General features: G+C 38.0%; 1 protein-coding gene across 2 annotated transcripts in view; it reads right to left on the reverse strand.

Annotated features, from left to right (window-relative positions):
* Positions 1–22,971, reverse strand: part of LOC126967664 (transmembrane protein 165) — a 50,177-nt gene that overhangs the window by 19,822 nt on the left and 7,384 nt on the right. Inside the window, exon 1 of one of the 2 annotated variants that reach the window (XM_050812247.1) lies at positions 15,020–15,351. The exons of the other annotated variant lie outside the window; for it this stretch is intronic. Coding sequence (XP_050668204.1) covers positions 15,020–15,178 — 159 coding nt within the window. The 5' untranslated portion in view covers positions 15,179–15,351. Of the gene's footprint in view, positions 1–15,019; positions 15,352–22,971 lie in introns of those variants that run through there. 2 annotated transcript variants of the gene reach the window in all.

The raw sequence follows: 22,971 nt of genomic DNA on the forward strand, positions 1-22,971 counted from the left end.
GAATTAAATATGTCTGTGGTCCGCGGTGTGAATAAGAGATGACGCTCTACAGTCGTTGCATAAGTTTGTCTCTCTTACTCGAACCATATGCGTTGCATTTCGAAACCTAAAATGATATGATTTACGCGGTTTTTTTGTGTAGAAAATACTAAAAAACATTTTAAAATTGGTTTATAGCGTCAAATTATAAACCATTATGCCTTTTTTGGTATTTATTAAATAATAGTAATATAAATAAATATAGTTCTTTGATTTACAAATTAAATGTTTGTTTAGGTGTTTTCGTAAAAATAACGAGTTATGAACGTTCTTGCGAACAGGCTATGGTCCGGGCCCTTACTGCCTCATCTTTAGTATTTTCATTTTTGGTATTTATTTTCAGTATTTTGATTTACAAAAAAGTCCGATAAAGCATTCTCATCTCATCTTTTATCAATAAAATTTTCCTTTTCTGTATGTTTTCACTATTTTTTAAAAGTTATTAACAACGCGATTCACTTTCCTCTAAGGAAGTAGGAACTTTCTTCGAATCGCTCACTTTGATACATAAGCTATCCAGTTTAAGTTGAAATACTACCTCATGGTACGAATGAATGAACGAACTAAATCAGTTTGCGATTCAGTTGATATCATTTTTGACATTCAATTGACATCATTGCGATTTAATCCGTTGATTTGACGTCTATCTAAATTAGACAGCTCTAATCACGTCGTGGAACTAAATAGCAAAGCAGTTCATTTTAGGTTGTCAATAATTGTATCGCAATAGGAGTTCACGGTAGGCCCGCAGGAAGGTAATAGCAATAGGCCTGTAGTTTGCCGGATCTGAACTGTCTCCTTTTTTTTGGATCGGTGGGACAAGAGTCCATGAGTAAGGGACTACGCCTTTGGAATAAGAGTGCCGGAATAAACGCGTTAGACCCGCGTCAACTCAGGGGCACACGTTCTAAGCACGATTGGAGAAATGCCATCCGGCCCGCTCGACTTCTTGACGTCCAACGAAAACAGAGCTCGCCTAACAGTTTTCTGTCTTAACTGTACTTCAGGCATAGAGCTCTGACACCGCGGGATGGTCGTTGGTGGTTTTCCGTTGTCGTCAGGAGGCAAAAAGAGCGCAAAGGAGATCAGCTTTCTCTTTTGCCGTATGGGCCAGGGTGTCATTTCTCATGTGCAACGGCGGCAGGGACGGCTGGTTGAAGTTACCAAGAGCAGCTTTCGACAACGACCAGAACTTGCGTGTTTCGGTCGGGTAACTGGAAAGCTGCCGATTCTGACGACGTGCTTCGATTTCGCACGGGCGATATGCCGCTTAAAAAATCTGGAGGCAGGGTTATATTTCCTCTTAAGAACTTTGCAGTTCGGATCCCTTGTGCCCAGCGCCTCAACCCAAGTTATACGCCTGTTTTTTGCAGTGAGATGCTGCTTTAACTGACGCATCGAACCAGGGCTGTGATCTGCCACCGGTCGGTACTACAGAGCTTTTTATAAAAATATCCATGCCCTGTAGTATCACATCGGCTACTGCAACGGCGCAGGCACTAGGATCATCAAAAGGGAAACAAAAATTACCCCAAGGGTAGGATGCAAAAAAGGAACGCATCCTATCCCAATCTGCTGACTTGTAGTGCCAAACGCAGCGGGTCGCTGGTGGTCTGCGACGTTGGCGTCGGATAGGCACTACACTCCTGACCAGGCAATGGTCGGACGTTCCGAGAGGGGCGTCGACAAAGACCTAATAAGGACGGAGCAGAAGATCTAATAAGGACGGCATGTGGCTATCCACATCCGGGAGCCGCGTTGGCGACTCAACCAATTGGGACAGACCATACGCCAATGCAAGGAAGGGATGGCCTCCGGTCCTCGACACTAACCTATGCGAAACTAGCGGCACTAGGCCGCTACTTCACGCCGGTATTCTGTGCGAGTGTGGTAATTAACCCGGACGAGTCTGGCCCAATTATGCTGACGTCATAAGACGGCAGCGTGACTCTCCCACTTCTACAAAGCCCTTAGTCACCTCTTACCATACCCATGGGCCTGGGACTCCCCTGTTCTTTTTACGCCCCGGGGAAAGTACAGGGCGAAGCATTTCTCAATCTCTATGGCCTTCGGAAATAGCACTGGTGTTCTTAGCTCTAGATCCTTCAGTATTGAAAAATAATATTTTCTTAAAATTAAATGATTTATTCATACGGTTTAGTTACAGTTGTAGTTTATTGTTTGGCCTAGCACGCATGTCGAATTTTATTCACGCGGTTTTTCCCACAGTACTCTTTGGTTTTTCCCAGGTTCCACCGCGTTTCTACCGGACATTTAATACACGAAAATGTTTATTTTTGTTCACACTATTATTCGATATAAAAAAAAATCGCGAGGAATTTTATTTGTCGTGCGTGTAGTTTAAGATTAAAATTTCGCATTGGGCGCTAGCACTAAAACCAGTTATGGCACCGACGGCCAGGTCCTACTAATAATTAAGTTCAAGTTCAAAAAGTGACTCAACTCGACCACTAGATATATCAACGATGGGTTTCCGAGATGAAGGAAAGCGGTATCCCAAGTATGTCTGAAATAATATGCTAATGCTGACCAGAACGCATGAGGGTTCAGGGATGTCCAGGCGCGAAAGAGTCTTGATTCTTGCCAATTCTGCCAATGTGCTTCGGATTCGCCTCACTAACAACTCTTTTGACGGACCTGGAGGTACGATTATACTGTTTTTGAATTTGCTGCCAGATTGCAGCAGCGCACGCTGAGACCTGCCACCGATAGGCATCGAAGAAAACCTAATAAAGAGTTCTATACTCTGCTACCACACCAGCAACGGCATCTGAGTCATCCTAACATCAAGTAAACGCTCCTGATATGAAAAGAGACAAACGATCAACTTTGATGATTCAAGCGGCTCTTACAAGTTACGAAACATTAAAAGAAGATCCTTTTGTGGTCAAATAAACCGCGGGAAATAACCGCTATAAGTACGCGTTCATATAGTTACGTTTGGTGTATGCTTGTACATAAATCTATGACTAACAGTTTAACGACTACCATTGTTGTCATGGCGAGATATTTAATAAATCAATATATGAGAAAATGCCACACGGCAGGCCACGAAGTATTACCATTACTATCTTCAAGTGCTAAAGTGCCAATACCAAAACAAGCTAATTAAGTCAACATTTTATCACCGCGTTATTATCAATATTGTATCCGAGCATATCATACCGATGTTATATCATACACAACCCTTTGCAAGAGTGAGAAATGCAATATTCGGTCTAACGATTTCGATGGTATACCATCGTATCTTGTAAAAGTATTGGGATCTATAGATCCCAATACTTTTACAAGATACAAGTACAATCTAGGACAATTGGCATGATTTCAAATCATTTATTCTGCAATTCCATCGCGAAAGACGAGGAGAGGTGCTGTGTTTTCTTCTTCTTCCTCCTAGACCATTTCCTATTTACTTGGAGTCAGCCTTCCTTGTCCTTTTTTCCATTCAGCACGGCTTTGCGCCATGTCAGCTATTAAATTAGCTACAACTACTACTCTTTTTGTAACGTCACATAAACAAAGGTGTTGGTAAACATACAAGTAGCAGTGTCACGTGTCACAATGGTGTTTTTCTATCTCAAAAAAAGCTCCCCAAGTTTCCACTTCAGAAAACACAAGAGTTATTGAGTACAGTAGGTGAGGTATTCCAATTATGACCTCTATATTCCCGAAGATTGTTTCATATATCGCAGTGACATTTTTATCGTCGCTATTTATCGAGTTTTTGGCAATGTCAGGTGACGTTTCATTATTCACGGAGATTTGATAACGTCAGATGCAAGCTGCGATATAGTCACGTAGAGAAAATATCGACATTATCGGCTTAAAACTTCAACATTATCGGATATCGATATTTTTTGTATCAAAAATATCACATCGATATATCATTACTTCTATCAGTTATTCAACTAGATATCGTAAAACAATTATTATTATATTTCAGGCATATCAAGCATTATATAGCTTTAATAACCGTTTTCAATAACCTATCTATCCTTCGTTTAACTTACTAGAGGTACAACAGACAAATCTATCCTTTAACGCTTACATACATTTCAATAACCTATTGACAGATAGCATTGCACTTTAACTATATTGGACATAACTATGGATAGATAAGATCTTGTCATTAAACGGTAACATCAATGTATCCGTAAGTTTGTTCAACTCTCAGGTTGTGGCTTTATCTACTTTACAGTTGATAACCTGCTCAACCCCAATATTTGCACATTAGGAAATTGACTTGAGATGTCGCCCTTGTTAATTTTAAACAATTTGTTATGTATTTAAAGTGATAACCTCACTTCTAGGATTAATACACAATTTTTTTTAAATGATAAAATCATAGCGAAGTTATCATGGTAGCCGCTGAATTTTTCAGAGACATAATATAAGTATACTTGAACACCATCGACAGCCTAAAGGCCTAAACACTTGGTCGAATTTGGTCCGGTCGAACCACCGGACGCGGTTCGGTACCGAACCGAACCGGTATGTCGCATTGTCCATACCACAAAATCATTATTACTACCGTCCGGAAAGACTTGTCAAAGTTAGCTAGGTCATTGACAACCACGTGACAATTCATTAGTGATGGGCGATACGCATTTATAAATATCGATAACTGAGTCGAATCGATTATGTTAAAACGAAATAATATGTTATGTTTCTTACGTTCTTACTTCGTAGTAAACGTCTCACTTTAAGTAAAAATATCGACTTTTGACCCTTAAAATGTATTAATTTTGTATAAACTCTTCTTATTGTTATTGATTCGGTTTTTTTGTTAAATAGGCTACTGGTGTATCATTAGAAACAGAAATATATTTATTTACCATAGGGAGTGACAATAACATAACATACTATTGCAACAACACTTGTTGAACGTCCTTAAACTTTTTTTGTGCAAATAAGGGAAGGGACGAGCAGAACGTTCAGCTGATGGGAATTGATACGCCCTGCCCATAACAATGCAGCACCGATCAGGATTCTTGAAAGACCCAACAATTCTGAGCGGCACTAATATTTGCATATTACGAAATTGACTTACGGCCGCTCCCAATATACTATCTACAGATAGAGATAAATTACTTCTACTGTAATTACCTATCAATGATAATGATGAAGTTTATTGGGACAGAAAAGTCAACGATAGTTACGATTTTTATCTCAAGTAAGAGATAGACTGAATATTGACGACCGTTAATACGTGGCGGTCGCTCGATTTTCAAATTTTATTTGTGTAATTAATCCCAGAAGTGAGAGTTTTCACTTCAAAAATACAAATTGTTTAGTATAGATGTTAGGATATAGATATTGAATAGCCAAATTCATTAGTAACTATTACGCAAACCGTTAATTATGACGAGGGCATGAGATCAACGCACCTTGCTCCACTGGTTGCAATGCAGTGCAATTTCCATCTTAATTAATCGTTTTCCATCGTATCTAATGAATATTTTATTTCTCACAACACTCTTGTGGTTTACTTACTTTTAACTTAGATCATTTATACGTCTGGCTAGACTATATAACCTCTATTTAGGCGCCGGCCGTAGCTAGTAAAATTACTGGGCAAATGAGACTTAACATCTTATGTCTCAAGGTGACGAGCGAAATTTGTAGTGCCGCTCAGAAATTTTGGGTTTTTCAAAGAATCCTGAGTGTCACTGCATTGTAATAGGCAAGGCGTATCAATTTCCATCAGCTGAACGTCCTACTCGCCTGGTCCCTAATTTTCATAAAAAAAGAGCAATTCACGCACACTAACACAAAGTGTAATACAAATCGTGAGTGTAAGGCCTATTTTTATGAAAGTAAGGGACGAGACGAGCAGGGAGTTCAGCTGATGGTAATTGATACGCCCTGCCTATTACAATGCAGTGCCGCTTTGGATTAGTGAAAAACCCCAAAAATTCAGAGCGGCGCTACAACTGCGCTCGTCACCTTGAGACATAATCATAATAAATTTCGTTTATTTCAAAGATTACATACTCATTTTACTCACATAAGTTGTCAAGTCTCATTTGCCCAGTAATTTATCTAGCTACGGCGCCCTTCAGGCCGAAACACAGTAATGTTTACACATTACTGCTTCACGGCAGAAATAGGCGCCGTTGTGGTACGCATAATCTAGCCGGCATCTGTCTATTAGCTTCTATAAGCAAAATATATTATCTAATACATAAAAAAGGTATTCACACAGCGATGTTCGCGTCAACTCAAACGACATAGCTAATTTTTGCTAAAGACAACCTAAATGACTTCCGTTTTTTTTGCAGAGGCTGAAACAATTACAACGATTCGTCATCAAACGTTTGCATTTAAAAGTATTTACATACATCCACTTATGTGAAAAAACATCTTATATGCTAGAAAATTTATTGAATTAGGCGTTACTTTGCGGAAATCCATAACTATACAAATGATTTAAGTTTTCTTTAGTGTTAATTCCGCCAATATTTGTCTTTAAAACAATTCGACACGTGTTTCGCCTCTACACGAGGCATCCTCAGGACGTGTAGAGGCGAAACACGTGTCGAATTGTTTTAAAGAATTAACAAGAATTGAATTATTATGAATTAAGGAATTAACACTAAAGAAAACTTAAATCATTTGTATCTTATATGCTTATTAGTTACTAGCTGACCCGGCAAACATTGTGTTGCCATATAAATTATTTTTACAGTTAGAACGTTTCTTGGACATTGCAACATTGCTTTATTTTTCTAAAATAAAATATTTTTTCTAAAATAAAACAATGTTTGTAAAATAAACCTAAGTTACTCCTTAGTACATCAGCTACCTGCCAATAAAAGTCCCGTCAAAATCGGTCCAGCCATTTCAGAGATCAGCCGGAACAAACAGAACCGAATATATATTTATTTATTACATGTAGTAAAAATACGGTTATTTCAATATTATAGACAGACACTCAAATTTTATTTATATGTATAGATTTAGCGAGGGCGAAGACCCCGTAATTGCTCAGCTGTTTTAGGAGAGCGCCAGAGGTGATCACATGCAGTGAACCGCATACTCGTCCGTCCCTATTTCAATATCTTTGTGTCGCAGTATGAGTGTAAGTCGCTGGAATCCCTCAGCGGTTTCAGAAACCAACAGCCAAACATCGAGTTTAACAAATTTTCGCGCAATAGAGTTCTATTCGCTATTCGAAACTTTAGATAAATTTCAAGAAAGCATATTAATTATTGCCTCTCAATATATCCTTGACAATATATTTGTACATAGGTATGTTAAGAAATTTTCTGTCATAAAACTTCGTGCGCGACCGTCTTACGGGGTGACAGGCGGTGGCGGGGAGGGGGTAATAAGATATCAGCGGGTAGCGGGTGGTAATGCGGGGAAGGGCAACACGTGAAACTACCGAAACCCGCAGTTTAACCAGTGGAAGGCTCCTTTGCAAGGGATGCCGGCTAGATTATGGGTACCACAACGGCACCTACTTCTGCCGTGAAGCAGTGTGTACTGTGTTTCGGTCTGAAGGGCGCCTTAGCTAGTGAAATTACAAGGCAAATGAGATTGTATATCTTATGTCTCAAGGTGACGAGCGCAATTGCAGTGCCGTTCAGAATTTTTGGGCTCTTTAAGAACCCGAAGCGGCACTGCATTGTAATTGGCAGGGCGTATCAATTACGATCAGCTGAACGTCCTGCTCGTCTCGTCCCGTATTTTCATAAATAAAAACCGTCTGTCACCCCGTGGGACGGTCGCGCACGCAGTTGTCGGACTATAGAATAATCATAATGTTAACACCAGAAACATACCTACCTAAGCTTGTTACGGCCTACTACTCGGTTAAGTTGAGTAAGTCTTTTGTTGGAGGATTTATAAAGATACATTTACAACAGAATCCCGGAAAATTGTACAAAACAAACCTTGGGAATAGACTGACCTAGACTTTTTAATTAATACATTTTATGGTAGTAAAAAGAGAAAGGAAAAGAAGAGTTCTCCTGCTTTAAATGAAATCTTGTCTTGCGCCTGTTCATCTCAGGCATACCTCTCGAATGGGTGATATTATAATTATTTAAAGAATGACGAAACTTACAGACTTATCAGGAATACGTGTATCTGCAGGCTAATTTCATAATAAAATATTCCTTGATAACAAGGCCGCGTAAGGAAATTAAATTTTATTGCGAAATCTCCGGCTATATCTTAATATATATAAATTACGTGACACGTTGTTTGTCCGCGATGGACTCCCAAACTAATGAACGGATTTTAATGGGGATTACTTCATGGAGTGCAGTTTGGTCCAACTTAACAGATAGGATAGTTTTAATTTCGATTTAGGACCCATAATTATTTTTATTTTGAATATTTGTTTTGTATGGACACTTTTTCTATGAGAGAATTTAGTGACGCACGGCTTGACAGTCCCGGTGTGAAACAATTTCATTATAACAACAGGGAGCATTTTTTACGAAATAATTCTTGATGTTTTGAAATATTATTGGTAAATTCCTATAAAACAATATTTTTTTATCTACAGAACAACGTCTGTCGGGTCAGCTAGTATAACTATGATTTTTACCTACTTGATAAAAAATATAGCATTTTATCGCAAACTTTTCGAATAAAGCAAAACGCAATTTGCCTAATTCTTGTTAACAAATCAACCAGAAACAAAACAGTAAAGAATATTACTTATAGAGATAGTATTTTAAAAGCCTTAGACGAAATGATTGTTTCCGAATCATGGATGTTTATTTAATACGTATTTATGTATGTATAAGTAAGTATATTGTATTAAATATATCGTTGTCTTGTACCCATATATTTAATACAATATACTTACTTATTACCTAGTTTGGGGCAAGATAATTTGTGTGAAAGTGTGTCAATATTATTATTAAATAATCAGAGGACATGAAACGCGTGAATAATTTATGGAATCAGGAGTTGAAGGGAAAGTACAATTTATTATAGTCAACTAGCTGACCCAGCAAACGTTGTATTGCCGATATTAAAATCGCGATACAAAAGTAACTGTTGATCGTAGATGGGTGGAAATTTGAAGTTGTGTGTATTTTTTAATGCTGATTCATAATTAAACAAATTAAAAAAAAAATGTAAAAAAAATAAAAAATATAATTTAGCGTGGTAACTTAACATTTAGGGGGATGAAAAATAGATGTTGTCCGATTCTCAGACCTACCCAATATGTCAAAATTTCATGAGAATCGGTTTACAATCGGAATTTCGAAGGAGTTTAAGTACAAACACCGCGACATGATAATTTTATATATGAGATTAATAACAGTTAATGCTTCTATATGATATAAAAAAGAACCACTGACCGAAAACATTTTTGATGCACAATGATGATTGTATTCTATTTTGTTTGCATTTATTTAAGCCTTGTTTATTTACTGTTACATTTATATTTAATAACTAGCTGACCCGACAGACGTTGTTCTGTATATAATAAATAAAATAATATTTTTATATGAATTTGTCAATAATATATTATATTAACATCAAAAATTACTTCGTAATATATGCACCCTGCTGTCGTAATGAAATTGTTTCACAGCAGAACTGTCAAACCGTGCGTCAATAAATTCTCTCATAGAAATTATGTATGGACACATCAAAGGAAAAACAAATTTGTTGTTTTTATTTAATTTAGCAAAATTTTGCTATTTATTCACGTTTTAAACCTTCCCTGGACTTCCACAAATAATTGAAGACCAAAATTAGCCAAATTGGTCCAGCCGTTCTCGAGTTTTAGCGAGACTAACGAACAGCAATTCATTTTTATGTAGATAGATTTACAAAATTAAATATTTATTAATTTAATTTATATTTATGTATTAGTATATTGTATCAGGAACCTTCTCCGGTAAAGGCATTCTCCAACGTTTGCCATCTTTTCCCGTCCTGAGCTATATGGATCCATTGTGGACCCGAGATTTTCTTGATATAGAAAGATCATTATTTATGTATATATAGAATATACCGCCACCTTTCAAAGCCTCCCTATCAGTTTATCCTTCAAATTAAAAATGAAAAAAAATCAAATCAGTATTCCAGCATTAGTTGCGTTTAAAGAGACTAGGAGCTTTTTGTTTTGTTTTATCTTATTATTTGTCACTGTTAGGAATTTTTAATTATAATTACTATTTTTATGTTTGTTCTTGTTTTTAAGTTTAGTTTAGTAGTTAATTGTATTTTTTTTATGGAATAGGAGGACAAACGAGCGTACGGGTCACCTGTTGTTAAGTGATCACCGCCTCCCACAATCTCTTGCAACACCAGAGGAATCACAGGAGCGTTGCCGGCCTTTAAGGAAGGTGTACGCGCTTTTTTTGAAGGTACCCATGTCGTATCGTCCCGGAAACACCGCATAAGGAAGCTCATTCCACAGGTTTGTAGTACGTGGAAGAAAGCTCCTTGAAAACCGCACTGTGGAGGACCGCCACACATCCAGATGGTGAGGATGATATCCTAACTTGTGGCGTGTCGTGCGAAGTTGGAATTCGGCGGCAGGAATCAGGTTGAACAGCTCTTCGGAACACTCCCCGTGATAAATGCGGTAGAAGACACACAATGAAGCGACGTCTCTACGCAACGCCAAGTGATCTTAAGTTTAGTTAAGTAGTTTTAATTGTTGTAAGCTTAATTATCATAGTAATACTGTAATTCAGGCGAGGTGTCGCCCTTGAGGTTCATGTGTCACGCGGCGGTCACAGAAAATCTGCGTTGCAGCACACTTGTGTTGAAACACATACTGAGTACTTTGAAACACCACACGTTTTTATATTTGTATATTTTTAAGTTTCTTCTTTTTGTTATTTGAGTGTGTGTTAAAATAAATGTATTTTCTTTCTTTCTTTCAAATGTTAGTGCGGTATTAGTACTTGGCATTAACTGTGTAAAAAATCTAATTGTAATCGCGCATCTTAAAGCAATGTAACTACTAGCAATTTTTTGCAGTCCAAACGCCTCTGCATGACGCGAGCATATTATTTATAAATCTAAAATCATAACCAACAAAAAAATTGTCTGAGTGGAGTTGAATATAAAGCAACTCCGTTTGAGAAACATTTATTTAGTAAGCGGGCTGGATATAATTTAAGATTTTATGATGTTAAGGGTTGAGACGAGCAGGCCGTTCAGGTGATGGTAATTGATACGTCCTGAAAATTACAATGCAGCGCCATTCAAGGATTCTTGAAAACCCCAAAAATTCTGAGCGGCACTACAACTGCGCTCGTCACCTTGAGACATAAGATGTTAAGTCTAATTTGCCCAGTAATTTCACTAGATACGGCGCCAATCAGACCGAAACACCAATGCTACACGTTACTGCTTCACGTCAGAAATAGGCGCCGTTGTGATACCCATAATCTAGCCGGCATTCTGTGCAAAGGAGCCTCCCACTGGTCCCTGGCTGGTGGAGCTCAACACTCAGCGACGCTTGGGGATAAAATATATTAAGTCTCGGCAGACTCTTCAGTTCTTACTAGCTACGGCGCTCTCTAAATACAAGACGCAATAAGTGCTTGCACTGCTGATTGGCGGCAGAAGAAGGCGCTGTTTTTTTTATGGAAAAGGAGGACAAACGAGCGTACGGGTCACCTGGTGTTAAGTGATCACCGCCGCCCACATTCTCTTGCAACACCAGAGGAATCACACGAGCGTTGCCGGCCTTTAAGGAAGGTGTACGCGCGCTTTTTTTGAAGGTACCCATGTCGTATCGTCCCGGAAATACCGCACGAGGAAGCTCATACCACAGCTTGTAGTACGTGGAAGATAGTTCCTTGAAAACCGCACTGTGGAGGACCGCCACACATCCAGATTGTGGGGATAATATCCTAAATAAATGGCGTGTCGTGCGTTGGTGGGATTCGTGGGAGGCTCGGCTTCGGCTCCTGAGCTAAGGAGCCTCTTATTGGCCACAGAAGAACAGGTGGACGGAAAGAGAAGATCTAGGGAGCGATTCGAAAGTCACTTCCATGGGCGTAAATTTCATGATTATATCGGGAATATACTGATAAGGGGACAAATTAGGAGTTTTTTTTTATGGAAGAGCTGGACAAACGAGCAAACATAGCATACGCCGGGCCCATACTTTTGTTTGTACTGGAATATAACACAGTAAATTCAACCAGTGGCGAAGACACAAAGAGTCTAAGAATCATGAACTGAATTGTACGAAATTTGTCAACTGCGTTCAGTAATTGTAACTGATAGACGAGTATTTTATGGTCATTTTAAAATAAAGGTGTATACTTAAACATAAATTAAAATAAATATAATCCGCCATGCTTTATTAAAACTGTAATCTATATATATAAATGAATTGCTGTTCGTTAGTCTCGCTAAAACTAGAGAACGGCTGGACCGATTTGGAAAATTTAGGTCTTGAACTATTTGTGGAAGTCCAGATATAGTTTAAAAGGTGAATAAACAGGAAAATGCTCGGAATCAAATAAAAACAACAAATTTGTTTTTCCTTTGATGTGTCCATACATAATTTCTATGAGAGAATTTATTGACGCACGGTTTGACAGTTCTGCTGTGAAACAATTTCATTACGACAGCAGGATGCATATTTTACGAAGTAATTTTTGATGTTATCATATATTATTGACAAATTCATATAAAAACATTATTTTATTTATTATAGAACAACGTTTGTCGGGTCAGCTAGTTATTTCTAAATATCTTTGACGGATGATGTTTTTTTGCAGTTTTTCTTTATGTACTTATTTTTTTAATAAAACCGGGTAGGGACTAAATATCTTTTTATTTGTAATTACGAAAATGTAATAAAATAAAATCACAGAAAACGGAATACAAGTTTAAACCGCGATAAATTAGTCTCAATCTATCCTGAAGTTGCGGATAAAAGCTAGTATTGAATGCAATAAAGGAAGTTCATGAATATCGATAACAAAGACGGTTGGAAAATAGAAGCACCACTGCACTAGCTCTACAAAGAAACAGTTGACATTAATGTGAGTCAAAACTCAAATTGAAATACAGTGTGACTCAAACAATTGTGCTAAAATATGAGTCAATAGTGTTGTGATAATATTTTGTTATATTACAGCTTTTAGTAGCTTCACCTGTATGTATGTTTGTTTACAACCGACTCATTTGGGCGCGATTTAAACCCACTGTTAACGGCCAAATTTCGTAGATTTATCAAGGACCGATGACAATACATTAATTTGAAAAATTATTATTATTACTTTGCAAAATAACATTTTTGTTAATTTACCGTCTATATGGCAGGATATGGTGTTAATATATTATATATAATGTTAATGCTATATTTTAGTTCGGTTTTCTATAAAAAGTGTGTTTTGTAGCTGTTTTTAAATTACTAGTTATTTTTAATACGATTTTGTAATTATTGTGTGTGACATGAATATATTGTTACTGTGCCTCAAGGTTCGATATAATTATATTATTGTTAATGCAAGTCAAATTTATACAAGGTTATGAAATTAATGTGATTCAAGTAGTGAAATAGTTTTGAAATTATTGCGAGTCAAATTTTGATAAAATTAAAAGATTCAAATTACGCCCTTATTATTAAATACTGTTTTAATTTCACCAGTGGGAGGCTCCTTTGCACAGGATGTCGGCTAGATTTTGGGTAACACAACGGCGCCTATTTCTGCCGTGAGGCAGCAAAGTGTAAACATTACTGTGTTTCGGTCTGAAGGGCGGCGTAGCTAGTGAAATTACTGAGCAAATGACACTTAACATCTTACGTCTCAAGGTGACGAGCGCAATTATAGTGCCATTCAGAATTTTTGGGTTTTTCGAGAATCCTGAGCGGCACTGCATTGTAATGGGCAGGGCGTACCAATTACCATCAGCTGAACGTCCTGCTCGTCTAAAAATTCTCGAAAAATTTAACTGCGATATTTAAACTATTATATTATTATGAATCGAATCGTGGTCAACATAGTTACGTATTTGTACTATCAAATCATTATCGGAAAAATAACTTATGTACTTCACACATGGACGGATGGAGATCACGAACAGTTAACCGCAATTCGCGCTTTTTTCACAATCCTTTTGTGAACGAATGCATCTTTTAATATTTTTCGAAGATTATCATTACACGGCAAATATTAAATTTACACACCATAAGAGTAGCTGAGAAAATATTTTTAAAATAGTAAACAAAACATAATTCCGACATTTACATTCCATGGCTTCCCAAACTTTCAAAAGTTATTGTGTTACCCCGCCAAAACGCAAATATAGCAACTAATCGATTTATATTTTTTTTTAAAGTTCAACAATCATTTATTTTTCTTGCGATGTGCTTTTTATATTAATTTAATTATTATAAAAGATTTTATGCGACAAACCGTGGGAGTTTTTTTTAATAAGGGACAAGACGAGCAGGACTTTCAGCTGTTGGTAATTGATACGCCCTATCCATTACAAGTCAACGCCTCTCAGGATTCTTGAAAAATAACAAAAATTCTGAACAGCACTACAATAATTGCCCTCGTCACCTTGAGACATAAGATGCTAAATCACAATTGCCCAGTAATTTCAGACCGAAACACTTATTACTGCTTCAGAAATAGTCGCCGTTGTGGTACCTATAATGTAGCTGGTATCCTGTGCAAAGGAGCCTCGCACTGGTAATGGTATTTTGAGGCCCTAGTAGAACATACCTACAAACTTACGCGCTTAAAGCATGCAATATCTAATCCTATTGAAATCGTACCCGCACTTCGTAGCGGAGCAATGATCAATGCAAATAGCCTAACCCATTCACAATAGGCATACCACCGAGCACTAATTCATTCGTTTTACATCACTATAAACTTAACAATTTAATACAAACATTTCATCGGAAACAGAACGAATCGCCGAGAGCCAGTGACGATCTTGTCTTTATTATTATAATAACTGTACGAGATGAAGGCTTATTGTTTTATAAACAGACCTTTAACACAAGATTCGTCAGCCAAGTCCTAATATCAGAAGACTCGGGCGCAATTGTCGACGCTGGTAACAATTCGGTCGTATATTCCGTCGTGTAATTCATCTTGCTGGTAGTTGCACAATTATTTAAAAAAAAACACTGTGAATGTCGCACTATCATTTATAAAAATTCAAAAAGAGAACAAACAGTCGCGCGCCAAACCACCACTGGCGCATAGACACCGGCACACTCGCTAGCATCACAATGTCCTTTGATATCTCTACATCTGATAATGAATGTTATCTGTAGTGAGTTTATTATGTGCCAGTAACACACGACCAAACCGTGCCCGTCTCGCGGGCAGACTACTACATGAAAACTCATTGGAGGAAAACTCTGATGACGAAGCGTTGTATTTAAATTTCGAAGGCTCACGGATTTTAAATAGTTACGCGTTTGCATCTAGGTTATTGCGAAATAATCGAGTAGACACTGAATATTAAGTTGATAGAAAAAAGCTAACCGTGTTCGAAATTTAAAAATATTTCGTCCTCGAAAACATCTAGGTTAATGAGACATGGATTAAAAACTCTTCATTTGAAAATGTTTCAGACTGAATAATTGAAATCTATCACCTAACTGGAATTACATTTATTGTTGAAATTACCTTCATATATAAAATAGTTTAAAGGTAAAAGACAAGGTTGGGAATTTTCACAATTGAATTTTTGGGACGTCCACGGGAGCGTCTTGTAAATGCATAGCCATTATCTGCTATCCCTATTAATGCGTATGCGATTTTTTTGTTAGGGCCACAAACAATGGCGGCCGTGGTGTAATACTATTTAATTTAAATTCTAATTGTTTATACGTAATTGACTGATTTGGTGTGAATTCAGTTATTATTAAAATACGGGACGTTGTTGTCTATTATGTTGTACAAATCGTCCAGAAGAAGACATGGAAACATCGCACACGTCACAGACTATTGCTATCTCATTTACATACGCTGACAGCGAATCTAGTGTTCATCTTCTGTCTATGGTGCTAGTGTTGTGGCGCCTCTTAACAATTAGCAATTACAACGGAGCACGATCGTGTGGAGGGCTTATTCGCTTCTAGTATCCGTTTATCGTCTAAACTCGTCGCGGCGATCGGTGACTTGTCAGTTTTTTCGGGCAAGCATCAAAGGGAGTTCGCGTGTGTCCACACGATCATTCATTCACTTGAGGACACTGGACAGTGAGAGAAGCCGTACGTACTTCGCCTCGTCGCGGTGTTCTTTTGTTTTCCATTTATTTACACAGCGCGAGTACTATAAAATGACTATTGGGTGGTGAAATGGAGAAAAATTTAAATTCATAGAAATTTATCAGAACTATCAAATTTATTTATCTTGAAGGACTGCCGCTAAATAAATGATCACGGACGATGAAGGCGTTACTACTTCCCTCTACCCAACGAACTGACTGTACGTACGTCGGCTGTGGACGCGACGATATTTTTCGTTAAACACTTTTTGAAGGGTGAAATCTCCTGAGTGAGTGAAATGCAGTATATCTATATATATATATGCAGTATAAATGTAGCTATACTTTGTATTATATACCTTGTATATCTTCTTGGAAAGTTCAATGTGTATACAGGATATAATTTACAAAAAAAAATACCCACTTAATTCACTACTGTCTTTTAAAATACTATGTTACTTAATAAGAGTTACTAGTTTTTGGCCATTCTTTCGATTGGCATCATAAGAGTAGGGGTGTTTTTTTTTACATTTAAGTCGGTTCGATTCCCAGACGAGACAAGTAATTTTTAGAAAATCTTTGAATGCCGAATTACTAACTTTTAAAAATAACATGAAGTCTTCTTTCAGTAAAATAGCCTATCTTCGATATTTAAGGTACTTTCACTTCATGTCCCATAACTTTGGGACACAGCATACAACTGTGCATTGTTGAAATTGTGTTTTTGTTTGATTAATATATTATTAAAATTAACCTTCCTAAATCGGCAAGTGCCCCCGCGCCGCGGTATACCTTAGATCGGCGCGCAACGGTCTGTCAATGCGTATTATTTTACGTGCATTTATAGATTGCTGATAATTACGATGATTTGAGTGAATGTATAAGAAAGCTATTAAAACAAGCTACAAGACCATGCAAACTAAACCATCCTATAAACAAAATGCGGTAAGAACTTGGTCAGGGCGTAGTGTGCCGTACGGCACTTCCGATTTTTGTGTCTCTGCAAAATCTAGTGACTTATCGCACTTCCCGATTTTGGAAGAGTTTTAAACATAAATTGAAATTAATAATTAATTGTTTGTTAACACTGTGAAATTTAAAATTTTAATACTAAGAGTTCTAAGGTTTCACTTCTATCGGCAGTTTCTACAACAAACAATTTGTTTTCTTTTATTTTAATTTACACGAGTTAGTCGTAACGTTTGAATAATTTCGATTCATCACATTACATACATTGTGTAAGATAAAATGGTGACAGATGCGTATCCAATTTAAAATTTTTTTATGGAATAAGAGGACAAACGAGCGTACGGGTCACCTGGTGTTAAGTGATCACCGCCGCCCACATTCTCTTGCAACACCAGAGGAATCACAAGAGCGTTGCCGGCCTTTAAGGAAGGTGTACGCGCTTTATCTGAAGGTACCCATGTCGTATCGTCCCGGAAACACCGCACAAGGAAGCTCATTCCACAGCTTAGTAGTACGAGGAAGAAAGCTCCTTGAAAACCGCACTGTGGATGACCGCCACACATCCAGATGGTGGGGATGATATCCTAATTTGTGGCGTGTCGTGCGAAGGTGGAATTGATTACTCACTGTTTACGACCTGTCAATAAAAAACGGTTGCAGTAACAATGTATTCGCTATTCAACAACTTTCTTCAGCTATGTCAGCGCCGCACATTAACAGACTGTGTAACTTTAAAGAAAATATGTACTGGTGAGCTGACATGTTCTGAGCTCCTCAGTCTCGTAGGCTTTCACGTCCCTCCCAGGTCTCTCCGCACATGCATTACTTTTGAGCTATCGTCACCAAGAACTAACATTGGGTTTCGCGCGCCATTACACAGAATGTGTAAATCTTACAACAATAGTTTGCTTGACATCGACATATTTTCGTGCTCCCCTGCTGTGTTCAGACACAGTTTAGAATTAAAATTAAAATCGTTCTTATCATTGCCCCAAGTTTAATTAATTTCATTTGTCTACATCTTTTGTATCAATGCGCATAATCAAATTAGTTACTTCTGTGAATGTTTGCGTTTCTGACTGTATACCATTGATTTTTCTTTTTGTTATTATTGTATTTGTGAAACATGTGTTAGGACGCATCTATATTTATATTTTTTATCTCTTTCCTATACTGTTCAGTTCTTGGGATGTGTTTGTTATGTTACCTTGTAATAATAAATAAATAATAAATAAATAAATATTCATTTTGCTGTATGTGCTTCAAGTAGGGTAGGGTCTAGGGACGTACGTAAGCAGTAGGATATTTTTTTTTTATATAAGACGGGGCTAACGGGCAAGAGGCTCACAAAATTGGGAGAGGTGAGGCAACCGCCAATGGACATCCGCAACAAAAGGTGCAAAGAAATGCGTTGCCGGCCTTTAAGGTAGGTAAGTGAGTATGCTTTTATATATATAGTATACTATCAACAGATAGAGATAAATTACTACCTTCGACTGTCAGTAATTAGCTGTCAATAATCTGAAGCTGTCCCAATTGAATGAACGCGTGAATTGCAATTTCCATATTACAAACTTCTATCGCTGGTAAGCTATACGTCGTCCCATTGACAGACAGCGTGTACGGATAAGGTGAGTTACCGTCGAATGAGTTACAGAATAGAATAATATAATCAACGATAGTTACGATTTTTATCTTAAGTAAGAGATAGACTGAATATTGGGAACGGCCGTAAGTCGTATCTGTTCGGGATAACCGCAGCCGATAGTTGTTTCCACAAAATTAATACCATGTTACGGAATCCATTGTATTCATGACCAGTGGGAGGCTCCTTTGCACAGGATGCCGGCTAGATTATGGGTACTACAACGGCGCCTATTTCTGCCGTGAAGCAATAATGTGTAAGCATTACTCCGTTTCGGTCTGAAGGGCGTCGTAGCTAGTGAAATTACTGGGTAAATGAGACATAACATCTTATGTCTCAAGGTGACGAGCGCAATTGTAGTGCCGCTCAAAATTTTTGAGTTTTTCAAGAATCCTGAGCGAAACTGCATTGTAATGGACAGGGCGTATCAATTACCATCAGCTGAACGTCTTGCTCGTCTCGTCCCTTATTATCATTAAAAAAAAACGATTCCAACTTACACTTGTCTGGTTTTAAGCGTACTTAGTTTTTATCTGCACGAGTACTTGTTAAGATTAGAACTTAGGATTATTTTTTGAAGAGCGTCCACACTGATAAAGTTCTCTTCGGGGGTATAGATAAGAATATATTAAATTACACAATAACACAATAATGATATCTGCATTGTAGTCTAGAGCTAAACGGAATATCAAATATATTTGTACAACATCTGTGTGATAAATGGTTTATAAGAAGTGTCAATGTGTATTGAATGCGTGTCTATATTTACATCAGCAAATCTAATAATAAAACCACGGCGTTCACGTGGTGGTAACTTTTTGTCACGTTGGCTTGTTCCGTGTGAAATATTATGTGTGTTAAGGCCCTTACACACCACAGTCACAATAACTAACCTCTAGTCTCTACTGGACTGGCGGCTGTCTATGCGCTTTTGTGCCTGTTTGATATTCGCCATTTTGGCGCTGTTGGCCATATAGCGAGAGTCTGCGGTACTAAAACTAGTGATGACAACCTCAGCTAAACAAACATCGATAGGAAAACTATTTAAAAAAATGTGTTCTTTATTACGTTGTTTCCTGAAGTATAAATGACACGCAAAATGACAGAAATAAATTCGAAATGAAATTCGAAACAAGGCTTAACTTGATAAATATTATGGGGACTCAGCACCAACATTTTCCAAGGTAAAGAAGTGTTTTACTGAATTACGAAGTGGCCGAACAAGCACGGAAGATGCCGAACGTTCTGGACGCCCAATGGAGGTCTCTACATCCGAAACAATTGAAATAATTCACGATATGGTTTTAGCCGATCGGAAATTGAAAGTGAGAGAGATTGTGGAAGCCATAGGTATCTCACAGGGCTCAGTGGTTTCAATTTTGAATGATCATTTGGGTATGAGAAAGCTTTCCGCAAGATGAGTGCCGCGCTTGCTCACAATCGACCACAAACGCAACCGTGTGACAATTTCGCAGGAATGTTTGGCGATGTTCAACCACAAAACGGACGAGGTTTTACGCCGTTTCGTAACAGTGGACGAAACGGGATCCACCACAACACACCGGAGACCAAACAGCAGTCGAAACAGTGGGTTTCTCGGGGTGAATCGGCGCCAAAGAAGGCAAAGGTGGGTTTGTCAGCCAATACAGTCATGGCGACTGTTTTTTTTGGGATGCACGCGGTATAATTCACATTGACTACCTTCAAAAGGGGAAAACAATCAATGGCGAATATTAAGCCAACTTATTGGGTCGATTCAATGAGGAATTGCGAAAAAAACGACCACATTTGGCCAAGAAAAAAGTTCTTTTCCACCAGGACAATGCAAGGGTGCACACATGTGCAGTTTCCATGGCTAAAATCCATGAATTGGGCTACGAATTGCTCTCTCATCCGCCCAATTCTCCAGATTCAGCTCCGAGCAGTTGTTCCCAAACTTGAAGAAATGGCTCGGCGGAAAGAGATTTGACTCCAACGACGAAATCATCTCACAAACAAATGCCTATTTTGATGACCTCGACAAATCATATTTTTCGGAAGGGATAAAAAATTGGAGAAACGTTGAACTAAGTGTATAGAAGTCAAAGGAGGCTATGTTGAAAAATAAAATAACTTTTTATCTAAAAACCTGTGTTTCATTCAAAAAGTCACGGACTTATTGACCCGCCCTCGTATAATATACAAACATTTCGTTAGTTAATACTTATTACTTATTAATGTTTATTTGCTGTTACCATACGGATTTTTGATTGAATTATGCGTTCATGTACCTGTACTATGTAGCTGGCTGTTACATGGACACTAAAGAAGGCGGAGATCGGATTGATGCCTTTGAGATGTGGTGCTGGAAGATGCTTCAAATCCCTAGGACAGCACCAACCAATCAATCCTTCACACTCTAGGCGTAAAAACCAGACTCTCATCCATCTGCATCCGTAGAATCTTAGAGTTCTTTGGACATATCGCCAGAAAAGATGGGCATTACCTCGACCACAACTGATTGTTACTGGGAAGGTAGAAGGACGAAGCCCCAGAGGTCGCAGACCTATATGGTGTTCTGACCAAATCCGCACATCTCTTCTTTTTTTGCGCTCTTTTCAATAAAAATATACAATATTGTACAGTCATTTCTATCGCTATAAAATAATCACAATCTAGTCCCAGGCTGTCCGATCATTTAGATATTCAGCAGTGGAGTAATAGAGCCATTTTTTTATAAAACATTTAAATTTATTTATAGAGAATGCCTCAACAGTGGCTGGGACTTTATTATAGAAGTGTATACATTTACCCTTAAAGCTATTATGTATCTTATGAAGAAATCACGACCCTCAGCAATGAGAAATACGACGCGAGGAGGAGAAGTACCTGTACTATTACATTGTCGCTTTTAACCCCCTTATTCATAATGGTCCGCTAACTTTAAACAGCCGCTAAGAGTGTTTTTTCTCATTCTGACTTAGGTCAATAGAAGAAGACAGCGTGAGAATTAGCAATGCTTTAAGTTAGAAGACTATTATGATGAATAAGGGGGTTAGTATTTACGGCAATATTCTATGTATTACATCGTTGTCTGACAGTCATAGTACAGGCTCCACCTTGCTTTATTTGGAGCTACATAATTTGTGTGAAGTGCGTCAACAATTATTATAATTCGCGGCTACTGTTAAATAACCAAAAATGGCGTGATACATACATAATATTTACCAGTGGGCTTACCCGGCTCCTTTGCACAGGATGCCGGCTAGATTATGGGTACCACAACGGCGCCTATTTCTGCCGTGAAGCAGTAATGTGTTAGCATAATTGTGTTTCGATCTGAAGGGCGCCGTAGCTAGTGCAACTACTGGGCAAACGAGACTTAACATCTTATGTCTCAAAGAGACGAGCGCAATTGTGGTGCCGATCACAATTATTGAGATTTTCAAGAATCCTGAGAACTACATTGTAATGGGCAGAACGTATCAATTACCATCAGATAAACGTCCTGTTCCATCCAACGTCCTGCTCGTCTCATCCCTTATTGTCATAAAAAAAAAATGATAATAAAGGAAACAGGGTATAAAGATGAGATTGAGCCACCTGCATCGTTTCTGGATACGATTCTAATAATAAAACATGATAATAACTGTTTGACTAATAAATATAACGGCGGAAGAGGGTCACCGTCCTTAGCAGGGTCCATAGTCCTAGACTCCTAGCAGTGGGCGTCGATGGGTAAAGTCAGTGCACGGAACAAACTTATTCACACAATCAAATTATAATGTAGAATCACTTTAAATAAACACACTATGGGATATATGGAACGCGCGATGGTTCAAGTTCGACCGCTCTGGCCGACCGCTGCACACGAAGTCAAGTGCGCTCCTCTCGGCCGGGGGAACGTTGACTCCATCGAACGCCAACAGATGGCGCTGGCGTTCCGTGTTACGACAATATATATACTATACTAGCTGACCCGGCAAACGTTGTTTTGCCATATAAAGTATAATTCACGCGATAGTTTTATAAGTAATAAAATATTTCCTATATTATAGCCTGTACATCATTTTGTTCTATTGTCAATAGTTTCTGCAGCGCACGCAAAAATAGGTTTTCGATTTTACACC

The sequence above is a fragment of the Leptidea sinapis genome, chromosome 13 (assembly GCF_905404315.1).
Source record: "Leptidea sinapis chromosome 13, ilLepSina1.1, whole genome shotgun sequence".
In the NCBI taxonomy this organism is placed as follows: Eukaryota; Metazoa; Arthropoda; class Insecta; order Lepidoptera; family Pieridae; genus Leptidea; species Leptidea sinapis.